Genomic DNA, 20,110 nt, shown 5'->3' with positions numbered 1-20,110 from the left:
GCAGTGAGGATTTTATCTCCAGTGGAGCAGAAACCATATTAAAAATGTTTGAATGAACCAAAACATGTTTTAATTACAAGTAATAGTTTTTAGATTTTTTAACTTTTAATACAAAAATTCAGATTTCAGAGTGAAGAGGCAAAAACGAGAGTCTGTGGTTTTCTTAAGTTCACAAAAAGACATTAGAATTATACCAGATATAAAAGGCATGGTACTAATTTTCACCTGAATTTTGAGAGAAATGGAATTATAATTAAAATAAAAAACTATATGCACGGTAGCTTCCTCCAAAACTACTATAGGACACGTTTTGATTTGTACATTTTGCTGAGTTTGTGAAGGTCAAGACTTCAGCAGTTTTTGTTTAGTAAGCAAGAAGACCAAACAAGTCAAGTTTACTTCAATCGAGGTTCAAATTACACAGAGGCTTTTGAGGAAGCCTTATTTTGGGGCATGCACCACACATACATACACACACACACACACACACACACACACACACACACACACACACACACACACAGAATGTTGCTGTCCACAGTGCTGAAAGAAACAGAGCAGATCACCTGCATCATTCAGAAAGTCTAATAAAATAAATAAGTAAAACAAACATCAGTCCATCCATTTTCTTCACCACTTAGTCCAGTTAAGGGTTGTGGTGAGCTGGAACCTATCCCAGCAATGATTGGGCAAGAGGCAGGGTACAACCTCGACAGGTCGCCAGTCCTTTCGAAGTAAACAAACAATGAAAACAAATTAAAGCTATTCTTATAGGAAATAACATGAGAAACAAATGGAGAACACAATGACCTTTGGCCATTAAAAGTGAATGATGAATGTAATTATTGTAGGCATTGTAGGTTAACGCTGAGATGTAAAGATTAAAAAAATTAGAAAAGTTTTAGTATACACAGTTTAGGTGAGGTCTCAAGGTGGCCATTTTAACAGATTGGCACCATTTGTTTTTTTATTTCTCCATTTGAAGAATTTCAAGTTTTACCAGGTTTTATGACTATTGACTTCATCTTTCCTAAATTCAACATAGTATTATATAGTAAATTAAAAAAATTACATATTTTATTCACCAACATTAAAACTACTAAGAGGTGGGGTTGTGGAAGTAGACTTGACTTTTGACATCCTGCTCTAAGAAAACTTACACTTTGTTTGCACTGCTGAAACACTGCTCACTTCTTCCTGGTCTGTTGGTGTAAAAATCCTAGTTATGTCAATAACAATACTTATAAATTGTGTTAAAGAGGTTTGGTATTTACTTCAGAAACAAACAAAAAAACAAAAGTAAAAAAATATGTGGTCATGTTTCCATCCCCTTTGGGATAAATTATCTTCTGCTGGTCTGAAAAAAGGCTGCTTCAGTTGTGCAAACCACACAGAACAGATGTGTTTGGACAGTGCGAGAGGGACATGTACCATATAAAGCAAGGAGTTTTATTTCTCTGGCTGATTGATGTGCCTTCTTCTTACAAAATTACTTTAAAAAATGTAGAGCTAGAATATGCAGGACAGGGGTCTTTCCCTGCACATTGACAATTGTATTATTATATGTCAAAATATTTACATTTCTTTGCAGTTGTAGCAAAAGCATCATTTTATTTCCCCAGAAAATTTACTTTTCTACTTTTTCGAACATAACTAATAAGTCCTTTTCTTCATTTCAAATAGCAAATACCATTTTCTATCGCACTTTAGGAGTTGCAACAGAAAGTGTCACACAGAGAGACAGACAGACCAACAGACAATGCGTCATGCTGGTGAAGTGGACTGGTGTATTTAGGGAAAGGTCGGGCTGTAAACAGTCTCCTGGCCTCTGTGTTCGATATGTTCCATTCTGTCTCAGCTGGTGCCACGTGACATTTTCTTCCACTATCTATCACTACTTTGCCAACACTTCCCCCCTTAATGCATCACCACCGAGTCCCAGCTGTTTAAAGTACAGTACATGTGGGTGTTGACATTGTATTTCCTGTGTGGCACCTTGTGAGGATGTTCTTTGTCTGTGGCAGATAGAGAATTTAAACAGACTGTGTCCTCCTTTCTGACTCACAGGGATCCCTTTCATTTTCATGGTGGCTTGGATCATAAGCAGGATAAACCTGGAGAATACGAGGTGAGTCTGCAAAACCTGATCTGCAAGTATTTGCACAGATTGCATTACTTACATTGTTCAGTTTGGTGCTTGTGTGGAACACCTAAATATGCAAATTGCTGCATAAAGAGTCTACTTTAAAAAACTTGGTTCTCAGAAAGAAATGGAATAAATGATGTCACGTGAGGGTGTCACAATTGGGTATAGAGGGAGCCACAGTCTTTAAGGAGGGGCTGGTGATTACTCAACACTTTTGTACCAAACTGATCAAGGAATCATTTACTAGTTAAAAAAAATATTTTTAGTACAAGATTAAAATAAAAAATTCTTTCATCTACAGGTGATAATATTGTAAGAGAATTCAAGGAGTCTGGGAATATTTAAGTATATATTTAATGTGTAAAACCCAAGCGGCAACCTCTGGCAATAAAAAGTGAAGCCTATGCAGAAGTGCATAAAAATGCAGTTCTCTCCTCATCCGCTAGGGGCATGCTCCTAAACAGAGCAAATCGCCATAGACTCATTCATTCATTCATTATCCTAACTGCTTAGTCCAATGAAGGGTCACAGGGAAGCTAGAGCCTATCCCAACAGTCTTTTGGCGAAAGGCAGGGTACACCCTGGACAGCTCGCCAGTCCATCGTGGGGCTCCCCATAGACTCCCATGTTAAAAAGACCAACTTAACAGCAGAAATAAACATGTTTACAGCCTGGTACAAAAATCCATTTTCAGTTTAATAGGTCAGGTTTACCTTCATGACAAATGTGAAGGGGAAGGAAATTTTTTTCTAACTCGCCCGTTTAAAAGTAATTTAATCTCAAAATTTGGCATATTTAGGGGCGTGTCCTTTTTATTGACAGGTACCCGATCTCCCAGTTCAAGTCAGAAGAACGTAGAACAACAACAGTTTTTAGCTGGTCAACAACATGACGTAGCCTTAGCCTAATTATTGCCATTAGCCGGTTAGCTCCTGCTTTCTCCTGTTATCTCCGGGTTAGCTCGGTAAGCTCTTAGCTACAGGCAACTCAGAGTTCGCTCAACGTCAATCATCCACCATGACGCTCACAGCCCCCCTCTCAGCTCTACATACGTGCCCATTTTTTTTATTTCCGGGCGAGACGACACGCATGCCCCTGCCAAGATGGTGATGGAAGGAACCGCCCACCAAGCTTCAATTCAGCTCTACAGGCACCTATGGGTGATGTCACGGAGGCTTCGCCCACCTTTTTATAGACAGTCTATGGTAAAACCTACAGGAAGAAACCACTGTGCATGACTTTTGATACCTCAGGCAGCAGTGCATGAGAAAACCTGTCCTGCACATAGGGTCAGGAGAACTTTGTTAAACCATTTTTACGAACACAGTCCACTGCTCCATCTAGCAAATACATGCAAGGCTTCGTCTGAAAGAGACATTTTTTAAATTTTTGTTGGCTAAACGAGTAGTAAACATGGTGCTTACCTTGACAATTTTCTGGCAATACACTTGCTGTCTCTCAACTATCCGTTCACGTCCAAGGATAGACAGTAAGTAGATGTCTTTGGAGTCATCAGACATCTAACAATAGACAAAATGAGCACTGCATAAGCTATCAGTTTGCACAATCAACTGTGTGAATCCAGGGTGGGGTTTCACAGGAAACCAACAAAATCTTATTCCCTGTCCATGAGACTTCCCACTCTTCAGCTTGAACAGTCAAATGCTCAACAACTCTCTGGTATTGAATTCATATAACTGGTAAAGACAACTGATTGATTTCAATGGACATCTAATTTTTCCAACCTTCTTGGGTGGTTGAGATCATGCACGAGTGACGTATGCACATTTTCAGCCTCAGTCCCGATCCTTACTCTTGCTGCTGCTTCGAGATGTTTTTGTAATTGAAATTGTATTTAAAATTATGTATTTTGTCATTTTCAGCTGTTGGGAGATTAATGACAATCCTGTCCCTGACAGACTCATTAACTGGCCCATAATGACCTCTGTCATTGTAAGTTTTGTCCATTTTTTTATTATCATGTCTTGTATTATTGTAATTTAACCTTATTAAAGTGTTATCAACCTTTGATGTGGATGTAAGCTTGAACAATCACTTTAAATGAGCTTTTTTCTCTTCTGTATGAATTAACAGACCATAATTTTCACCTGTTATTTCTCTTGTTTCTCATCTAATGCTCATTAGTTTAGACTTTACTGACAAAACGATAAGTTTAACTTCATAAGGTGCATTATTGTTTAAAGACGTACACAGCTTTTCAACTGTTTCCTAGGGTATCATGTTCTGTTTCTCAGCAGTTCTCCACACAGCATATTTTAGTCCTTCTACATCTGACAGTGAAATTTAGCAACAGACTGAAAGCTGTTGAGTCACTGAGAAAACCTCAGAAAATAAGATAAGTGCCTGATAAGGTTAAATCTATGAGGAAACATGTTAGCCAGCAGATGATCCATCAGAGAAAAACTCAACATTAACAGGATTTGCCTCTCGGAGAAAGCGTATTTCTTTTTCTCTGTCAGTGTTTTATATATAAAATGTCAACTTTCTCTTCTGCTGCTGTGAAGTTACATATGTTTGGCAAAGTCACTTTACAGTGTTTTGTGAGGTTAGTCTTCTAAACTGGATGGCCATTTTAAGCACTTTACTTGTAGTCACTGCAGATTAGACTTGTCTCACATTCAGTAATGGCTCTTTGTTGTTTTGCTGTTTTTCTTTACAAGATCAGTTTCATTCTATTCATCAGCATCATTCGTATCCTGATACAGAAACTGCGCTGCGCCAATGTTGGAGGAAATGATCAGTCACAATACAGGTACAAAGAAGAATAATATTTTACCACCAAGCTCCTTTTTGTTTGACTGTGACGTTCCACTGATGTGGAACCGGCTGTGACAGCCTTATCTCATGTCCTTAGCTCATGAAACAGACTTTATCAGCTGCTGATGTTTATTTGAGTGAGTAATAACAACGTTTCTGCCAGATATCACTTTTTAAGGTTGGAGATGCTGTAAGCATACTCAGCTGTGTTAAAGATTTATTTGACTGACACCCTGAATAAAAAGATTTGCTGGGTATATTTTAGTTTTTACACTAGATATTTTATTAAAATCACTGTAAACAGGTGGGAGGCGCCGAGCAGGTGTGGGCATTCTCATCAGCCCCCAGCTTGGTGACGTTGGGGTTTACCCCGGTGGATGAAAGGGTAGTTTCCCTCCACCTCCGGGTGGGGGGATGGGTCCTGACTGTTGTCTGTGCTTATGCGCCGAACAGCAGTTCAGAGTACCCACCCTTTCTGGAGTCCTTGGAGGGAGTGCTGGAGGGTGCTCCTTCTGGGGACTCCATTGTTTTGCTGGGGGACTTCAATGCTCACGTGGGCAATGACAATGAGACCTGGAGGGGAGTGATTGGGAGGCATGGTCCCCCCCCCTCTGAACCCAAATGGTGTTTTGTTATTGGACTTCTGTGCTCGTCATGGATTGTCCATAACGAACACCATGTTCCAACATAAGAGTGTCCATATGTACACCTGGCATCAGGATTCCCTGGGCCGCAGTTCGATGATCGATTTTGTAGTCGTATCGTCGGACCTGCGGCCACATGCCTTGGACACTCGGGTGAAGAGGGGGGCGGAGCTGTCAACTGATCACCACCTGGTGGTGAGTTGGCTCAGATGGTGGGGGAGGAAGCCGGTCAGATCTGGCAGGCCCAAACATGTTGTGAGGGTCTGCTGGGAACGTCTGGCTGAGTCCCCCGTCAGAGCGAGCTTCAACTCCCACCTTCAGCAGAGCTTCAACCATGTCCCGAGTGAGGCGGGGGACATTGAGTCCGAATGGGCTGTGTTCCGTGCCTCTATTGCTGAGGCGGCCGGCTGGAGCTGTGGCTGTAAGGTCGTTGGTGCCTGTCGTGGCGGTAATCCCAGGACTCGTTGGTGGACACCAACAATGAGGGATGCCGTCAAGCTGAAGAAGGAGTCCTCTCGGGCCTTCTTGGCCTGCCGGACTCTGGAGGCAGCTGATGGGTACCAGTGGGCTAAGTGGCATGCGGCTTCGGCTGTTGCCGAGGCAAAAACTCGGGCATGGGAGGAATTCGGCGAGGCCATGGAGAAAGACTTCCGGACGGCTTCGAGGAGATTCTGGTCCACCATCCGGCGGCTCAGGAGGGGGAAGCAGTGCTCCATCAATACTGTGTACAGTGGAGGTAGGGAGCTGCTGACCTCAACTCGGGACGTAGTGGGTCGGTGGAAGGAATACTTCGAAGACCTCCTCAATCCTACCAACACGTCTTCCGATGAAGAAGCAGAGCTGGTGGACTCAGGGGTGGACTCTCCTATCTCTGGGGCTGAAGTCGCTGAGGTGGTCGAAAAGCTCCTTGGCGGCAAGGCCCCGGGGGTGGATGAGATCTGCCCAGAGTTCCTTAAGGCTCTGGATGCTGTGGGGCTGTCCTGGCTGACACGCCTCTGCAGCATTGCGTGGACATCGGGGGCAGTACCGCTGGATTGGCAGACTGGGGTGGTGGTCCCCCTTTTTAAGAAGGGGGACCGGAGGGTGTGTTCCAATTATAGGGGAATCACACTCCTCAGCCTCCCTGGTAAGGTCTCCTCAGCGGTCCTGGAGATGAGGGTCTGCCGGACAGTCGAATCCCGGATTGAGGAGGAGCAGTGCGGTTTTCGTCCTGGTCGCGGAACAGTGGACCAGCTCTATACCCTCTTTGGGGTCCTGGAGGGGTATGGGAGTTTGCCCAACCAGTCTACATGTGTTTTGTGGACCTGGAGAAGGCATTCGACCGTGTCCCCCGGGGGCTCCTGTGGGGGGTACTCCGGGAGTATGGGGTACCGGACCCCCTTGTACGGGCTGTCCGGTCCCTGTATGACAGGTGTCAGAGCTTGGTCCGCATTGCCGGTAGTAAGTCGGATTCGTTTCCGGTGAGGGTTGGACTCCGCCAAGGCTGCCCTTTATCACCGATTCTGTTCATAACTTATATGGACAGAATTTCTAGGCGCAGCCGAGGTGTTGAGGGGATCCGACTTGGTGGCCTCAGGATTGGGTCCCTGCTTTTTGCGGATGACGTGGTCCTGTTGGCTTCATCTGGTCGTGATCTCCAGCTCTCGCTTGAGCGATTCGTGGTCGAGTGTGAAGCGGCTGGGATGAGAATCAGCACCTCCAAATCTGAGACCATGGTCCTCAGCCGGAATAGGGTGGATTGCCCTCTCCGGGTCAGGAGTCAGGTCCTGCCTCAAGTGGAGGAGTTTAAATATCTTGGGGTCTTGTTCACGAGTGAGGGAAGGATGGAGCGCGAGATCGACAGACAGATCGGTGCGGCGTCTGCAGTAATGCGGGCTCTGCGCCGGTCTGTGGTGGTGAAGAAGGAGCTGAGCCAGAAGTCGAAGCTCTCGATTTACCAGTCAATCTACGTTCCTACCCTCACCTATGGTCATGAGCTGTGGGTCGTGACCGAAAGAACGAGATCTCGTATACAGGTGGCTGAAATGAGTTTCCTCCGCAGGGTGGCCGGGCTCTCCCTTAGAGATAGGGTGAGGAGCTCAGTCATCCGGGAGGGGCTCAGAGTAGAGCCGCTGCTCCTCCGCATCGAGAGGAACCAGTTGAGGTGGCTCGGGCATCTGGTCAGGATGCCTCCTGGATGCCTCCCTGGTGAGGTGTTCCAGGCACGTCCCTCTGGGAGGAGACCCCAGGGAAGACCCAGGACACGCTGGAGGGATTATATCTCTCGGCTGGCCTGGGAACGCCTCGGGATCCCCCCCGCAGAGTTGGCAAATGTGGCTAGGGAGAGGGAAGTCTGGGCTTCCCTGCTTAGGCCGCTGCCCCCGCGACCCGACCCCGGATAAGCGGCAGAAGATGGATGGATAGATGGATGGCACTGTAAACACTCTGCTTGTCAGAGTCAGGGACAGATTCATTCATGCATGTTGTGTGTTTTTTGTGTAATTTCTAGACGCCTAGCTAAGTCCACCCTCTTGCTGATCCCTCTGTTTGGAGTGAACTACGTGGTGTTTTGCTACCTTATGGAGCCAGCTGATAAAACCTTGAAGCAAATAAAGATTTTCTTCGACCTCGGCCTAGGATCTTTCCAGGTATGAGGTGATAGTTTTCTGCAATAACAGTATAGATTATTAAAACATGCGATTCATGCATGAAGAAATACTCCCGCATGAAAATTCTGAGTATTTCTTTGTTTTGCTACAAGAAAAATGAATGGCTGAAAAAAAAAAAAAAAGAAAGTTTGGCTAAACTGGATCATTGGAGTCTTTGTTAATGAAAAAATACATCTTGTGTCAGGAAAATATGGATCATTAGAAAAGGAGACTTTATAGACAAGTAGCCTATAAATGTTGTATTGATTGTGTTTGATACGAACAGCATGTAATATATGTCTTTCATCAATCAAACAATAAGAATCTCAGCTTTATAAAGAAACCAGATTTCCATCCCATGTTTAGCAAAGAATGGATGCAGACATGCCCCTAATTTGTTATTTACGTGTCAAGATTTCATTCCCACAACTTAAAAGAGCACGGTTATTAAAGCAGAAATGAAAAAGAAAAGGCAGTTTCACTTTGTATAAAAGTGAGAACTTCATGAGGAGGGATCTGCCCTGTTAGCGTGGTGCAAACTGCCGTGAAGAAGTAAAAATCAGTGACCTCAGCTCAGATATGATCAGTATGCAGACCCAGGTGTACAGATGGACTGTGGTATGTCTGCTGTTTTCCTTGTACAACACTGTGGAGGCCTATGAGATAGGCCGTGTGACAGAATATCCAAACAATCCCTCACACACTCCTCCCTTATAGACACCAATTTGTGTAGAGCAAAACGCATACATGAGGTTTTTGTGTGCGGTGATTGCTCATGCATTTGTCCTCTGGATTTTTTTGTTTACTGTGGTATTGGGCTATTGTTTCACATGAAGAGTCTCGTTTGATGCTGTTTTTCTAAAATTGACAGGCCTTCCTGGAAGACATATATTTCCTGATGGGAATCGTTCATGCCGGGGGCTTTGCCTGCTCAGTCTGCAGGGTTGTTGTCACAGTGGTCGCCCTCATCTGGGTGACAGTGGAAGTCTTCACTGCAGCCTTGTGGCTGTGGTGTGGACCCTGGCCTACCTTGATCTGGGTGGCTTTCTGCTGGCACGGCCCCTGTGATCCTGAGTGGGCCAGCTCCTGGTATGAACAGATCCCTAAGATATTTCTTCCTCACAGCAGTGTCAAACCAGATGTTAAGTAAGAGTTTTAGCATGATAAATAAGCAGATGTTTTTGTTTTTTTGCATGTTGCATCTGTTAGGGTGTTTGGGTGTGTGTGTGTGTGCATGGGCGCATTAGAGAGAGAGTGAGACTATGATCAGGTCTGTTTTTACAAATTGTTAGTTTTATACTTGGATGTATGAAGACGTGCAATAACTGCTTTTATACAAAGCACTTGTGCTACTTTTTGTATGAAATATTTTGTCAAAAAATTGTGATTTGATTTGTAATGTGATCATTTGGATGGCAGCATGTTACTCCACTGCGTTATTCTACTGCACTGGAAGTCCAACATTAGCTGTGTTTTTATATTGGTTCTAAAGATAACCTAATGTGTTCATCTCTTAGGGTCTGATTGTAGCTGTCCTCTACTGTTTCCTCAACAGCGAGGTATATATACAAGCTTTGTTAAGAAAATCTGAACCATCTTTTGAGTACATGCAGCAATAATGCATAATTACTTTCCTCTGTAAAAAAAAATAGGTACAAAGTGAGCTGAGGAGGACATGGAGGGGTTTATCTCTGAAAGGTTGTGTGGGACAGGACTACAGGCTTCGCTCCATGTCAACCAACCGGAATGGAACTGAAAACTCAACACAGTTTCCCAGAAACATCAGAGCCCAGTCCATCCTGCAGACTGAAACCAGCATGCTCTGACCAGGAATGGATATGGTGGGGAGAATGACAGACATCACACTCTGCTACCGAGGTGCCTGTATATGGACAAAACTTCACAATGTCAAGTGATCATTTTAATGCTTTGTGCCTAGTAAAGAGGAAAAAACAGGGCTACACACACACACACACACACAGACATACTGAGACAGAATCCCACAGTTTTCCTGGTCTGTCTTCTAATTCATGCCATCTTTCCTCCCTCTCCAGATCTCCTTTTGTCTCTATAAAGTGTCAGTTTGGTAGCTTTTAAAACAGGTCTGGATTCTTAACCACATTTGTAGAGCATCCCATCGCAGATAGAGAAGATAGTCTGGCAACTTCATCTTACAAAGTGAGTGGACACCATTTTCCCCACTTGTGTGTGCAGGACTTGCTTTAAAGACCTTGTTGAAAAATGATTCTCAATATTTAAAGGGAATCACAACGCAGGAAGTCCAACTCGAGGATCCTTTTACAGACATATCATTCACAGCTGCAGATAGTGAAATGGAAGCCTGCTAAAGAGAAACGTGGTGTGCCCTGGTGTATTTACCTCCTGGAGTGATTGGAGTCTGCATTCAAAGGGATCCCAGGATGTTTTCAACGTGAAAAGCTGCAAACTCTTTGCAGTTCCGAATCAGGATCATGTGAAAACAAATAGTTTAAATTATCCTCAATATTACATGAATTTAGAAGATTACAGATTACATCTGGCATGCCACAGTATCACATCCATTTCCCTGGCAGAGCCATAGTAGTCTGTGGTGCTGCTGGCACTCCATCTAGTGGTCAATTAAAGTATAACATGTATAACATATTAACAGTTTTCTGAACATACTTTTTATTTTCTCATGAAAGGTTTGCAGTATTATAAAGCCTAAAACTCACAAAGAATGGAGTTCCTCATTTCCAGAGAAGTCACTGCCGAATGCTCTACTGCTCTTAATGACAGCTACACCAAAGTCTTCATGAGTTTAAAAGGCAGCGAGGAGTGAATGCCACACAGATATGTGTGTTCATTTATCTGTGGTTACACCAAGTGTCTTATTTAGAATCCTGTTTATGTTTTTCTGTGTGGTCTCACACAGCTTTAGCACATGTGATGAGACAATAGCATATCTTTGAACTTAATATCAAGGTTCATTTCCAAAATAAATTTTTGAAACCAATGTGCCACACTGAGATGAGATGTTTTGGTGTTTCCACACTGCAGTTGGGCGGCCAGTCAAGAGGTAAGTTCACAAATCTCAAACTGCTTTGGTTACTGTACGGTTTACTATAACATCCAAAATACTTCCAAAGGTTGCTTCATTTATATGTACACACACACACACACACACACACACACACACACACACACACACACACACACACACACACATATATATATATATATATATATATATATATATATATATATATATATATATATATATATATATATATATATATATATGTATATATATATATATATATATATATATATATATATATATATATATATATATATATATATTTATATATATATATATATATATATATATATATATATATATATATATATATATATATATATATATATATATATATATATATATATGTATATATATATATATATATATATATATATATATATATATATATATATATATTTATATATATATATATATATATATATATATATATATATATATATATATATATATATATATATATATATATATATATATATATTTATATATATGAATATGTACCTTTTTTTTATTTTTTATTTTTTTTATTTTTTGTGGCTTTCTTCCCAAGAAAGCTCATAGGATTCCCCTATTGTGTTGCTACTTAGAAAAAATAGCATCTGTTTATTTTACTGTGCAATTACCAGGGTTTAGGTTGAGCCAGAGTACCATCTGCTGGATCACTAAGGGAAGGTCGGCCTGACACGTCCATCTTTGCAGGCTTTGGACTGAACCTAGAATAGGTTTTTTACATCCAGAGGTGGCAATCCTTGGTCCAGAAAGTAAAAGTCCTGCCATGTTTTTGGATCTACCTGTACATCAAGAACAGGTGTTTTCACTAACAGACTTGGCAAATAAACTCTGCTCATTAAATTCAGCTCGTTTGGTGACGGGTCGGACCAGCTGCCGGACAGGACTTTTACTTTCTGGACCAGGAATTGCCACCTCTGTTTACATCTCATTTTTCCTCTTATCTGACCAACACATAGAGACAAAATATGTTTGTTTATAAGGTATTTGTGTCTAATTTGTTTTAATGCTCTTATATTTCTTTTATATTTTTCAAATTTATCATCTCACAACTTGTCAAAATTATCTTTCAAGTCCTATATGGGAATCAACATCCTGATGTAAGATCCTTGTAAGAAGTTTATTTATGAAAGCTCAGGAAATGTACAGATGACTGAAGCTCTTGTTATTTTTGACTCTTTTAATGTGTTCATGGTTTTTTGTCTTCTAATATGTGAAAAGTTCATAAATCTAAAACATGGGTGTCTGAGGGGCCATTTGTCATGCGTGTGTTGATAAACCGTCTTTGATTTTGTTCTCCTAGATTTAATTTTTCTTGCTTCCTTTTTGGTTTTAAAAAGGAAAAGTTAGAGACAGAATCAGAAATTGTTTTCATCATTTGTCATCTTTGGCAACCTAAACAGACAAAAGTTTGTTTGGATTCCAGGAAAAATCAAACTAAGAACTTTAATTCAGTTTTTTTTCAGCTATCAAGCAACCAAATGTCACGTCTTTGCCTTGGAAAAGAAAGTGTTTTTATTATATATCATTTGTTTTTTCACAGTTGAACTTGTTGTAAATGTGACAGATAATAAGCACTGATGTTGATCTGTAAGCTTTTGAATTCAGCTGTAACTTCATGTTTAATGTATAAAAACTTTGACTATTTAGCAAAAGCCACATTTTTTCTTTAACAAATTGTTGCAAATATTTGAATGTGTTCATGAGTCAAATTATGAGTAATGTGTTATTTTTTTAATGTCTGTGAAAGTTTTTTTATGTGTAGCCACAATATGTGAACAACATTCGATGTCCGGTAATTGAGTACATCAGAAATATAAAAAACTCCTTGCAGTCAGTGCAGCATTAGCAAAGCTTAATGCTATTATGAATCTAACACACAATAATAGCCAACCATTCAGACTCTTTTTAAGTAAAGATGATCAATATTGGCCTTCTCTTTAAGACCAAGACTATTTTATATTGGAAAAAACTTAAATACAATAAAAATTCCAACTGAATTTTCCTGAAAACTTTTTTTTTTTTTTTTTAAACTTATTATACACACCGAGACAAAGATTTTGATTTCTGTCTGTCTTTTTTTTTTTTTTTTTTTTTTTTTAAAGATTCTTTACTATTTGAAGATTTGGGTGATTTTTCTCTCATGGCTTCTCATTCAAAAATAATGTCCACAATCACTGGCAAAAAAAAAAAAAAAAAATCACCATGGCCTGGCAGAGGTCTGTGCACTGTGTGTAAAATTGGTCCATGATGTAGTTTGAACATGCAATGTGACTTAACAGCTCACATGTCACGTGATGTTTAACTTATATATTCATTATCACATCCAGCCCAGTCATCTCCACATGCCCATGACTAGACGTAAAATATTGGAACTCCACAAAGTTCCTCAAAGTCTTTAAACCCAGCACTGGCATACTGCAGCCCATCAGCTGCCATTACAACATTGGCGATGGTTTGTCAAGCAAACAGACTTCATAGCAATGACCACACTTCTTGCTGTTGTCCACTCAATGTGGTGATTTCTGGTTACTTTTAGAAAAAGTCCACAAATAAACAACAAAGTTCCTCAGTAGTGGAAGAGATCAATGCCTAATTTCTTCCATAATCTGTTTGGGATCATTGAAGGATCAAAATTTCTCTTGGGCTGTCATTCCTCTTCTCATTAAAAAATGGCTCGCTGCGCGGCGATCTGATCAATGTGTGGTTCTTTCTCTACACTTATTCTTAAAATTTGTTCAGCATTTCCTGTCTTAGCTGTTGTGGAACTATGAGTGTGGATTTCATCCCTAAATGCTCAATAGAACTGCATTTATTTTTGCACTTCTTACCTTTAGTGATCCTTTCACTGTCATGTCTGCATTTTGCTGTTATCTGCTGTTGCTTTTTGACTCTTGAGGAGTTCCTCCCCTGAAATTGGCAGCTCAGATGTGATTACTTTTACCTTTATTTCTCTCAAGCAGCTCCCCCGTTTGCTCTTTCCAAAGTCTACAACTTAATGTGTCTGCGTTGTGAGGCTCCTTGCCTCATGACATTAAGACTGTATTCTGCAGCTTGAGCAGCATCCTTACAGGATTCTGGTGCAGGGCTTTTTAATTATACTGTTCAGTGGCTTGTGATCACTCCTGTACTAAATCATTCCCTAGAACATCAGCTGTTCTTGTTTGTTCTGTGAAGGTGGTAGCTGCTCTCACTTTTTCCTTATCATCAAATACTGGTGGGCATGTATAAACCGTCTTGGTGTGCCTCCATGCTACTTGATCTTATCTCTCACACATATTTACCCCATGGTATACAACAAAAATAATGAATATGATCTCAATTTAAACTCTTAGAAAATGCCTAATATCCAGCATGATAAAAGCCAAATGGCCAAACTTCATTTGCAGAAAAGGGAGGTTGTTAGCGGTTGTTGGAAATGGGTTTGATCAAATGTGTCAAAAGATATGTTTATACATAATGGTAGATTTGTTCTGAAGTAAACAGAAGGGCATCCATTTTATAAAAACAAAAAATTAACCAGAATAAAATGGACACAGAAGATCAACTAAAAATGGCCAAAATCAGGACTTGTCTGAAACCCAAATAATGTAAAACAATAAAAGGAATAAAAGACCAATAACAATACCAAGACACAAACCTGATCACAATTAACATAAGATACAAGGACATAAAAAAATGTAGAACTGTAATTATTAGAGTACATATGAAGACTTAAAAAGTAAATTAACTCTTATTTAAAAGTAAACAGTGGTGGGAACAAACTTGTTCCTGAAGATCGTGGTCCTTGAACTTGCACGGGGCAAACTAAACAAATGATGGATTATACGCCCCCTATTGTACAGTAAGGGGCGGTGCCCTCTAGGTCAGCCTTTAACACCACCCTTGCACCCTTCAGCACCACCTAGTAATTTTGATACAATTATCTGTGGTTCCGTCAACATGTAAATTGTAAAAGTTTCCAGAAGAATGGTACAGTCCTTTCGATGTGAGCTATGATTAACCTCTCAAAACAAGTTGCTAATGGAGGTTTCTCGAAACTTACAATGACCAATGTTTGGTTTACTGACAATTCACATCAAAATATTTCATACAAAAAAAAACCTGTTATATATTATTTTAATTTTTTCTCAGGTATGAGATCAATTAGAAAATAACAGTATAATTTAGACATCAAAAACAAACCAGAGAAACACTCAACAACATCTTAGTCTTTGTATATTGACTTTTCAGTTGTAAATGTGTTTATCCAGCAGGTGGCAGCCGATGACCATCTACTCCTTGAAACTTGCAGAGGGAGTGTGCTTCACTTTAACAGCAGCTTTATGTTTCTCTGTTAGGCCTGCAGACAGATTAACAGATTTGTATTTGGGTAAATCGTGTCCTTGGCTGAGGTTTCAGTCTTCTGGCAAATGATTTACATGCAACCCAATTATCCATTCTGCTTCCCCAATAGATCACCAAAACACCATGAATGGCTCATTCATGAGCTACAAACATTATTGCAGCAGGAACAGTGGGCTTGCGGTGTAGACAGAAGGTCCATTAAACAGGAAACACTGCCAGTCATCAGATGATTGTGTGTAAGCAAACATTTCCTTCCTTTTTCTCCGCAAGATCAGTGAGCGAGGCAGCAGATGAGCGTGTTAGGTGTCTGCGAGTGGGAGAATAAATCTTTTTAAGCTGTGAAATAAAATGAGTCGAGACAAAACAAACAAACCCATCCTAAGAAAATTTAATTTCATAGTGATGAGCCCAGGTCAGCTTTAGGCAAACAGTGGTTTAAGTTGGGCCAAGTTTCCAGCAAACAAATGTAAATAAGCTATCTATGTGCAGACAGTGCATTTGCATTTTTTGGGAGCAAAAAACACACAGAGCCATGTGACAACTCATCTTCACTCAGGAATCCACATCAGCTTTGGTGAGCTTTCAATAACCATCTAAAATTCTTTTTCAAGATCCTTTTAACAAGGGAAGACACCCAGTAAAGGAAGTGACTGTTTCTGATTTATGTAGCTTTCACTCTAAAATGGCATTTTCTTGTAATTGGACCCTTTAAGAGATTGAAAATACACCTACTAATGTTTTATGTTTCTGCCATTGTCCCTTGTTTGTTTTTGTTGTTCACAGATGGTGTTGTCATTAGACATAACAATTTACTTAAGCCATTACTGGCGCCGCATTAGCAGCTTCCGAGAAGCCAAATACAATAGAGAAGCAAGAGGATGCCCAGAATCAACTATGAGAACAATCCATTAGCTATAATTGGACTATTAATGTACGCAAAAGAAGGTTAGAGGATGCAGTTTTTATTTTTATGCACAAGACAAAAAGACATAAATAAACAAGCGACAGCTGCGGGAGAATGACTCGATGTGGATGAAACGAATATGACATTCTGACTTAACCTAAAAATAATCAGCCTTTTTCTTTGAAAGAATATACCAAAAACATTTTTAAGACATGAGTGTTTCTGGTATTTTGTGTGCTAACCTTAATGTTTTCAGTTGTTTTAAACCAAGAAATAGCTATTTATAAAAATTTTGGACATTACCTTTGTTTAAATGTTGTCATAAAAAAATCTTAATAAAGACCACAATGAAAGAAAGCCACTAAAAAGTTCATCAAAATGACTGGTTTTTATTGCAGACTGGAATAATGCTTGGGAGGTTTTGCCAAAAAAAAAAAAAGAAGTTTATAATCATGTTTTTGTGCTTGATTTATTTAAACAAAATGTGGTAAAGTTCCATTTTCATGCTTTATGTTTTGCTTTTGATGGTTGCCACTTTGGCTTTTTTGAACCTCTTTCCTCTTGTTGCTTAAGTCTAGCTATCCAAATGATACATTTACTGTCACAGTTTTTTCATTCATGTGGATATATGGATAATTTTATTCATGATTCAGGTGTGGAAGAAGAATAAGTAAGCATTATCATGGGTCTAAAACAGAAAGAGGCATGGGAACATTGTGAATATGTCCTAAGAGAAGACTTCTACAGAGCAAGTATCCTGCTATACAGTGGCCTATCAAGCCTGGCAAAACTCTACATCTGAGGTAATAGTGAAGCAGCATCTTGTCTGATATTTGAGAGGAGAATCTCTAAAGCATGCTGAGCAGTGTTTAAGGGCACTTACTGAGGGTCACCGGTGACACGATCAGGTACTCAGGGCAGTTGCATAATCAGCAGCCTCAGATATAACACTTTGGCGACATTCTGTTTTTAAAAATGTGCTTTATAAATAAAGTGGATTGGATTGGATGACAGCCTGCATGCAGGTTGTCAAGGCTATAGAGATGGGCATCCCATAGTCTAGGCCAACAACTGGCATCCGAAAGCCTTCAACAGCTGACAGGCATCTGAAAGTAGATCAGCAGCTGCATCCCCTCAACAACTCGGTTTCCAGACAAGATCATCTTTTTAGATTCCACTAAATTGATGATCAAGTTAGAACTCACTGTACCCCAGGAAGAGTTTAAAGCTCAAGAGCAGAACTGTGCCATATACCATGAGTTGACAGAGATGAGCAGGAGGCATGGTCACTGACTGGGTCTCACATCATGAGCCCATTGAGGTTGGATGTCAGAGCTTTGCAGGCAGGTCTCTCTAAAGCTATAGAAACTAGGCATGGTTAAGAGGACGGCCTTCAAATCTGTTACAAGTAACAAAAAAAGAACCTGGAAGCTCTAGCTGAAAATCGAGGCCCAGTGGTCAAGAGCAGCTAAAAAAGCATCCCAAGGACTAACCTTGGAGGTCACCTTGGAGAAGGTGTATTCTGTTTAAACACACCTGAAACACCCAATAACCAAAGGATACATAATGCATTCCAGTGCTTCCACATTATTGGACAACACTGCATAATATCGTAGATGTTATGACTCGAGAAATATAGATAAAAGCAAAACCTCCATCCATCCATCCATCCATCCATCCATCCATCTATCCATCTTCTGCCGCTTATCCGGGGTCGGGTCGCGGGGGCAGCGGCCTAAGCAGGGAAGCCCAGACTTCCCTCTCCCCAGCCACATTTGCCAACTCTGCGGGGGGGATCCCGAGGCGTTCCCAGGCCAGCTGAGAGATATAATCCCTCCAGCGTGTCCTGGGTCTTCCCCGGGGTCTCCCCCCAGAGGGACATGCCCGGAACACCTCACCAGGGAGGCGTCCAGGAGGCATCCTGACCAGATGCCCGAGCCACCTCAACTGGTTCCTCTCGATGCAGAGGAGCAGCGGCTCTACTCTGAGCCCCTCCCGGATGACCGAGCTCCTCATCCTCAGCTCCTTCTTCACCACCACAGACCGGCGCAGAACCCGCATTACTGCAGATGCCGCACCGATCCGTCTGTTGATCTCGCGCTCCATCCTTCCCTCACTCGTGAACAAGACCCCGAGATATTTAAACTCCTCCACTTGAGGCAGGACCTGACTCCCGACCCAGAGAGGGCAATCCACCCTATTCCGGCTGAGGACCATGGTCTCAGATTTGGAGGTGCTGATTCTCATCCCAGCCGCTTCACACTCAGCCGCGAATCGCTCAAGCGAGAGCTGGAGATCACGACCAGATGAAGCCAACAGGACCACGTCATCTGCAAAAAGCAGGGACCCAATCCTGAGGCCACCAAGTCGGATCCCCTCAACACCTCGGCTGCGCCTAGAAATTCTGTCCATATAAGTTATGAACAGAATCGGTGATAAAGGGCAGCCTTGGCGGAGTCCAACCCTCACCGGAAACTAATCCGACTTACTACATGCGGACCAAGCTCTGACACCTGTCGTACAGGGACCGGACAGCTCGTACAAGGGGGTCCGGTACCCCATACTCCCGGAGTACCCCCCACAGGAGCCCCCAGGGGACACGGTTGAATGCTTACTCCAGGTCCACAAAGCACATGTAGACTGGTTGGGCAAACTCCCATGCCCCCTCCAGGACCCCAAAGAGGGTATAGAGCTGGTCCACTGTTCCGCGACCAGGACGAAAACCGCACTGCTCCTCCTCAATCCGGGATTCGACTATCCGGCGGACCCTCCTCTCCAGGACCGCTGAGGAGACCTTACCAGGGAGGCTGAGGAGTGTGATTCCCCTGTAATTGGAACACACCCTCCGGTCCCCCTTCTTAAAAAGGGGGACCACCACCCCAGTCTGCCAATCCAGCGGTACTGCCCCCGATGTCCACGCGATGCTGCAGAGGCGTGTCAGCCAAGACAGCCCCACAGCATCCAGAGCCTTAAGGAACTCTGGGCGGATCTCATCCACCCCGGGGCCTTGCCGCCAAGGAGCTTTTTGACCACCTCAGCAACTTCCGCCCCAGAGATAGGAGAGTCCACCCCTGAGTCCACCAGCTCTGCTTGCTCATCGGAAGACATGTTGGTAGGATTGAGGAGGTCTTCGAAGTATTCCCCCCACCGACCCACTACGTCCCGAGTTGAGGTCAGCAGCTCCCCACCTCCACTGTACACAGTATTGATGGAGCACTGCTTCCCCCTCCTGAGCCGCCGGATGGTAGACCAGAATCTCCTCGAAGCCGTCCGGAAGTCTTTCTCCATGGCCTCGCCGAACTCCTACCATGCCCGAGTTTTTGCCTTGGCAACAGCCGAAGCAATGCCGCATGTCTTTTAGCCCGCCGGTACCCATCAGCTACCTCCATAGTCCCACAGGCCAAGAAGGCCCGATAGGACTCCTTCTTCAGCTTGACGGCATCCCTCACTGCTGGTGTCCACCAACGAGTCCTGAGATTACCGCCACGACAGGCACCAACGACCTTACAGCCACAGCTCCGGCTGGCCGCCTCAGCAATAGAGGCATGGAACACAGCCCATTCGGACTCAATGTTC

At 42.2% G+C, this 20,110-nt stretch overlaps 1 protein-coding gene across 1 annotated transcript in view; it reads left to right on the top strand.

Annotated features, from left to right (window-relative positions):
• LOC306771109 (vasoactive intestinal polypeptide receptor 2-like) overlaps positions 1-10,021 on the top strand; it is a gene marked incomplete at both ends in the record, with an annotated part of 49,082 nt that extends 39,061 nt beyond the window's left edge. Inside the window, 6 exon segments of the mRNA XM_079260172.1 lie at positions 2,068-2,128; positions 4,030-4,099; positions 4,828-4,919; positions 8,057-8,195; positions 9,713-9,754; positions 9,848-10,021. Coding sequence (XP_079116298.1) covers positions 2,068-2,128; positions 4,030-4,099; positions 4,828-4,919; positions 8,057-8,195; positions 9,713-9,754; positions 9,848-10,021 — 578 coding nt within the window.
• Between the last annotated feature and the right edge of the window lie 10,089 nt (positions 10,022-20,110).

The sequence above is a fragment of the Telmatherina bonti genome, assembly GCF_933228915.1.
Source record: "Telmatherina bonti genome assembly, chromosome: 20".
Lineage (NCBI taxonomy): Eukaryota > Metazoa > Chordata > Actinopteri > Atheriniformes > Telmatherinidae > Telmatherina > Telmatherina bonti.
This window is presented reverse-complemented; position numbering and strand designations above follow the sequence as displayed.